At 36.5% G+C, this 6570-nt stretch overlaps 1 protein-coding gene across 1 annotated transcript in view; it reads left to right on the forward strand.

Annotated features, from left to right (window-relative positions):
- LOC102866468 (primary ciliary dyskinesia protein 1-like) overlaps positions 1 to 6570 on the forward strand; it is a 274244-nt gene that overhangs the window by 64998 nt on the left and 202676 nt on the right. The window contains exon 6 of the mRNA XM_006902504.1: positions 4926 to 5029. Within this exon, the coding sequence (XP_006902566.1) occupies positions 4926 to 5029 (104 nt within the window). The remainder of the gene's footprint in view (positions 1 to 4925; positions 5030 to 6570) is intronic.

Genomic DNA, 6570 nt, shown 5'->3' on the forward strand with positions numbered 1-6570 from the left:
TAATCGTGATGGATGTGTCAGAGGCAGTGAGATTGTCACAGGATAGAGCAGGGTTTAAGGCTGTTGTACATAGGGTCGCTATGAGTCGCAAGCGGCTCGACGGCACGTAACAACAACAACAACACCATTTTAATTGTGTTGAATATGTAGATTGCTTTTGATAGGATTGTCATTTTCATAATATTGAGTCTTTCTATCCATGAATGGGGCACATTTGTCCACTTACTTAGATCTTTTATTGTGTCTCACAGAAATATTCTGTAGGTGTTATTTTTTTTTTTTTGTAGGTGTTATTTTGTGCAGGTCTTTTGTGTCTTTAGTTAGATACACTCCTATCAGACTTCTTAAAAAAAAAGTTTTCTTTTTAAAGAATGACCAGTTTCAGAAACTATACTAAACTACTCTGAGGGATAAAAAAGAAAATAGAAATTCTAGTAGTGAGTGGGACTGTAGGCTGTAGATGGGAAAGCAGGCTGAGGGAGTAAAATTCACTCTGAGCGGAAAGGAGACTTCAGTGCACCACAGAGTCAGAACACTGTAGCCTGCAAAGCTCTGTGGCCGTGTTTAGGGATGAGGCACTGTAGCCTGTACACAGCAGGTGAGAGTGCAGCAGTCACTGTGTTATCTGGATACAAGCCCTGTGACTTAGAAGCACATCACTGTAGAGTATAACCTTGACCTTAGCATGACCCTGGTGTCTGAATTACAAAACAGATGAATAAGTTTCATGACAATAAAAACAGCAAAAACTCAACAATCAGAACATCATTGTATGAAAAGTTTCTAGAACAATTGATGAAGATTTCAAAATAGATTCATTGAAGGCACTCAATGAGATGAAGGCACACTTCTGTTTCAAAATATTGAGAAATCATGAAACAAAAATAGGTAAGGAATGAAAAAATGAATAGGCAAATTTTTAAAAGTCCACCAGAAATATTAGAAATTAAAAATAAAACCAGTGAAGCTTAAAATCACTACAGATCAGGTCAATTCCACACTACACACAGAAGAATAAAACACAAATGAAAGCAAATACTAAGGAATTATTTTAGAATTGAGATAATATAGGGAGCTCTACTGGCCTACTGGCAAGTGGTTTGAATCCATCAGCTACTGCACTGGAGAAGGATGAGTAATCTCTTCCCATGTGATTACCTACCTCTGAAAATTCACCAGAGGGTCAGCTATGGGTGAGTTCTGACTCAACAATACTCAGCAACAATAAGTATACTCACACAGAATAGAGCATGTATTTTTTTAATGGAAGGAAAATAAGAAGATAAGGAATCTAGACTTAATGATTTAACAGACACATAATAAGAATTTTTAGAGAAAAGGACAGAGAAGGTAGCAGTATTTAAATTTAATAAGTGAGAATTCTCCCAGATAAACTTGTTAGTGAAATGACAGAGTAGGAAATTACAGTTTTCAATTTATCTTCATCAAAGAATCATTGAAAAACAAATAGAACAACCTTATCAGAATGTAGGAAACAGTAATGCCAACAGTGGTGGATGAAGGAAACGAATTTAGAAATGGTAGATGGTCTTGTGGCTGAAAAAACTGTATTTTGGTCAAATATATTTCTAACAAAATACTCATGATTTTAAGCATTTTAAATGTACAACTTAGTGATACTAATTACATTCCCATATTTTGTAATTGTCACTTTATCCATTTAAAAGTAGTTTTCATTATCCAAAGCAGAAGTTTAGTAAGCAGCTCTGGTGGCCTAGAAGCTGTACTACAATCCTAAAGGCACGCAGTTCAAATCCATCCACTGCTCCAAGGGAGAAGGGTGGGCAGTCACTTCCAGTGCAATTAACTGCTTCTCAAAACCTGCTGGAGAGTTGGTTCTGACTCATGGTAAGCAACAAGAATTACAACATGCAATAATTCCTCTCTCACACCTCTGGTAGCTTTTGGTTACAACTGATAAATGTTATACAGTGCAATGATGGTTTTTTTAAAATAAAATGTTTCTTTTATACGGGTTTATTTACAAAATTCATAAATGTTGTTTTTCACACTGGGTCTTTCCTTATTCCTTTATCCACCCCTCCCCCCACCCATCAAATTGTGGAACTCTATGATTAACCAACCACCCCCAGTCCCCTGCCCAACCTTACCCCCCTGCTCAATACAGTCGCCTCACGTATGTAGAATTCAGGAAGTATGTGAATAATTCCTTTAGCTTCATTTACAAGTGTGTTTATGATGAGAATCTGAATGCATCTTAATTGTCTCTTTTTAAAAAATTTATATATGTCAGATGAATTACTAGCTTCATGAAGTTGAAGCTGAGATAAAACTTTCACTTAAAAAATGAACTAACTTGGGAGGGACTGGAGAACATTATGCTAAGTGAACTAACTCAGTCCTATAAGGACAAATACTGTATAAGACCATTATTATGTGTTATAGGTAATTAGTAACACGTGTATGAGGTTCTAAGTGGGAGTAGGGGAGAGCAGAGGGTTGAGGGGGAGTTAGGTAATCATACAGTCGCACAATTTGATGGGTGTAGGGAGGGGGTGGGTTAAGGAAATGGGAAAGATTCGGTGTGAAAAACAATTCACACAAACTTTGCAAGTAAACTAGTATACATTAAAAATTTTGAAATATTATATTAAAATTATATTAAATATTATATTAAAAGAATAAACTAAGGCTGCAGTTACTTAGAAATAAAATATAATTGCTAAGTTGTTAGTGGTATCCTGAAGTTGGATGTGTGGCTTGTTTGCCATTGTTGCATTGTCTCTCAGCGCTGCACTGATCTTGAAATAGCAGCTTCCCAAATGATCTCTTCCACATATAAAGTAAAAAATATGGGAACAGGGCTTACATACTCCTTTGCTGATTTTGAATCGTGCAGTATTTTGCTGCTCTGTTAAAAAATGACTGCTTCCTGGTCCAAGTATAGGTTTTGCATGAGAACAACCAAGTGTTCTGGGATTCCTGTTCTCCTCAAGGTTAGCCAAAATTTGTACTGATCCATAGTCAGATGTCTTTGCATAGCCAATGAAACACAGACATTCCTCTGGTACTCGCTGCTTTCAGCCATGATCTGACAATAACTATGATGTCCCTAGTACCACAGCCTCTTCTAAATTCAGCTTACACTTCTGGAAGTTCTCTGTTGATGTACTTTTCAAGTGGTTTTTGGATAATCATTAACATGATTTTTCTTATATGTGGTATCAGTGATATTGTTCAATAATTTCCAAACTCTCTCAGTCACCTTTTGTGATAGGGCTTTTTGAATTTTTTACCTCATGTTGTATTAGTTTAAGTAAGTAATAGATTTCTAGAAATTCATCTCTTTTTCTCTAGATGCCTTTGAATTGTGGTGTTGGAGAAAAATGCTGAATATATCTTGTAAACCACAAGATATATTCAGCATTTTTCTCCAACACCACAATTCAAAAGCTTCAATTCTTCCATCATCCTTAATTCATCCCTCAGAAGCATAGAAAATGATGGAAAGACTATGGCTTGAATCAGGCACACTTTAGCCCTCAAGCTGACATCATTGCTCCTCAATAATTTGGCAAGGTCCCTAACTACAAATTTTCCCCTTGCAATATGTTTCTTGATTTCTTGACTGCTAGTCCCAAGTCTATTGATTGTGGATGCCAGCAAGTTGAAGTTGTTGACAGTTTCAGTCTTTTCTCTGTTATGATGTTGCCTATCAATCCAATGGTGAGGATTTTTTTTTCTTGATGTTGAGATATAATCTATATTGACGGCTACAGCAAGTACTTCAAGCCCTCGACACTTTCAGCAAACAACATTTTGTGACTATATTACAAAGATTATTGATGAGCCTTCCTCCAATCCTGATAATTCTTCATAGAGTGCAGCTTCTCAACTATTTTGCTCAGCATACAGATTAAATAGATAGGGAGAAAGGATACAACTGTAACACCTTTCCTATTTGTATACTGTGTCATGTTCTTTGCTATGTTCAAACAACAACATCTTGGCCTAGGTCTAGGTTTCTCACGAGCACAATTAAATGTTTTAAGATTTCCATTCTTCTTAATGTCAGCCATAATTTGTTATGATCTACACACAAACGCCTTAGAATTGCTAATAAAATACAAATAGACATTCTTCTGGTATTCTTTACTTTCAACCAGGATCTGTCTACTTCAGCAATGCTATCTCTGGTCCCATGGCCTCTTCTAAATCCATCTTGAACTTCTGGCAGTTATCTATGTACTGTTTTAGCCAGTTTTTAATGATCTTGAGCAGTATTTTACTTGCATGTATATCAATTCAGTTGTTCAATAATTTCCTCATTCTTTTGGACAACTTTTCTTGAGAATGGGAGCAAATTTGGATCTCTAGTCAGCCAGCCAGGCAGCTATCCTCCAAATTTCCTGGCATAGGCAGGTGAACTGTGAGGCCTGTTTATTCAGTGTTTCCTGAGACTTACTTACACAGAAGAAATAGTCTTTCCTCTATCACAATGAGTATCCATAGCATAAATCTCACAGTGTTGAGAGGCAAGCACTGATATTAGCACAAAAAATAGCCATCTGCTTTAAATCTAGGTCTGTCCTCTTGAGCAGCACATGCAATCTCTCTTGTAAATGGGGGTTATGATAAGAACTGGCTGCATAGGGTTGTTCTGAGATTAAAATAGTATGTGGGAAATGCTAAGACTAGCTTATGTTGTTGTTGTATGCTGTTGGGTCGGAACCCACGCATAGCTGACTTTCCAGTGAGTTTTCAGAGCAAGTAAAATTAAAATCACCTGGAAAGAGGTTGCCCATCCTTCTCCCACAGAGCAGCTGATGGATTTGAACCGTTTGCTTTGGGATTACTGTACAGCTTTTTATCATTAGGATTGCCACTGCTAAGTTACCAAATGGTCATAAAGAAAAGTAATATTTTTTCTTTTTATCTTGCAGCAAGAATTATGTTCTTCCCTTACAGTGCAGCTGTCCAGTTGATTTTGAGTTTCATATTGCTTTGATTCAGGCACATGAAGCTTTTACTATTGAGCCATCCTCAGGTAAGAAGAATAAATATTTCAGGTTTCTTACTACCTTAGGTTTCTAAATAAAATAGTTTGGAAAGTAACCGTTCCAAATCACAGAGAAGATGTGGGAAGAGTGCCGCTAAGATCTTTAATGTTGTTACAATGAGGATTGTAACTGGGGTCCTAAGACACAATGTGTAGGAATGGGCCAATTGAAATCCAATCTTCTCTGTAAACTTTCACTCAAATCACAAGAAAAGGTTACAAATGAAAAAAAGATCTTAAGTTATGAAAGGGAATAAGGACTTTCTTAGTGTATTGCTTTAAAAATATAGCATGAATAAACCAGGTATTTGCTATAGTATGCATTCTAATTGGTCACTTGTGAGTATGGATACTTTTGGATAATTTGTGTTATACAGGTAGTTCATTAGATTTGTCTCATGTGTAGTGTGAGCAGCCTGTCTTGGCATACCCCAGATGATGATGTTTACAGAGCTGCCTGCACCAATGAGAGAAAATTCCCCCTCATGTGGTTTCAAATTCTGGATTTCTCTGGATTTCTGGTTCTTGATGTTTTTGTATGCTGTTGACTTGGAATTGACCCATAGTTGACCCTTCAGGAGATTTTCAGGGGCAGTAGATCACATGGGAAGAGGTTGCCCATCTTTCTCCTATGATGCATCTGGTGAATTGGAACAGTGTTCCTTTGGGTTGGCAGCACACCTTATTATTTCTCCACAGAATCTACAATGAAGTTCCTAGGAGCTTGCTGCCTAGTGTTCTTATATAAAGTTTCAATATTTTCATTTTCTCTATTTTTAAAAAAAATCCAAATTTTAAGAATCTGTGAGTTGCACAAGATGAGTTTGCCCATCTTTCTCTCTTGTGCCTTTGGATTGACAGTGCAATTCCTTACCACTAGGCCACCAGAATTCCCAAGGGACTCAAATAATTTTATATTTTGCATTTTCAGTCAACACATAAATTTCTTCTAACTTTATATTGATTTAAGAGTAATGCTAAAGATTATTGAGAAAAGATAATATCACAATGATGTTAACTTGAGTTTTGTTGACTTTAAAAAGGCTTTTCACTATGTGGATCATAGCAAACAATGGTTAACATTGATAATAATGGGAATATAAGAACGCTTAATTGTAACAGAAAGGGCAATCTAGGTAGAGCTTTCAAGTATGGAAATACAAAGGAAGAGGAACAGTTGTAAGCAGACACTAGTGATTGGACCATGGAATGTGAGAACTATGAATGTAGGAAAATTAGAAATTGTTAAGAAAGAAATGAACGCATAAATATTGACATCCTAGGGATTGGAGAGATGAGATGGACTGGCATGGGGCATTTTGAGTCAGAGGAAAAGGTGAGAAAAAATGGGGTTGCTTTCATAGTTAAAAAAGTAATTTCTAGATCCATCTTGAAGTACAACATTGTGAGTGACAGGATTATATCCATATGCTTACAAGGAAGTCCGGTGAATACCACTATCATTCACATATATGCACCAACAACCAGAGCCAAAGAAGAAGAAATAGATGATTTCTACCAACTTTTAC

This window comes from Elephantulus edwardii, unplaced genomic scaffold, assembly GCF_000299155.1.
Source record: "Elephantulus edwardii isolate Elephantulus edwardi_28Jun2011 unplaced genomic scaffold, EleEdw1.0 scaffold00419, whole genome shotgun sequence".
In the NCBI taxonomy this organism is placed as follows: domain Eukaryota; kingdom Metazoa; phylum Chordata; class Mammalia; order Macroscelidea; family Macroscelididae; genus Elephantulus; species Elephantulus edwardii.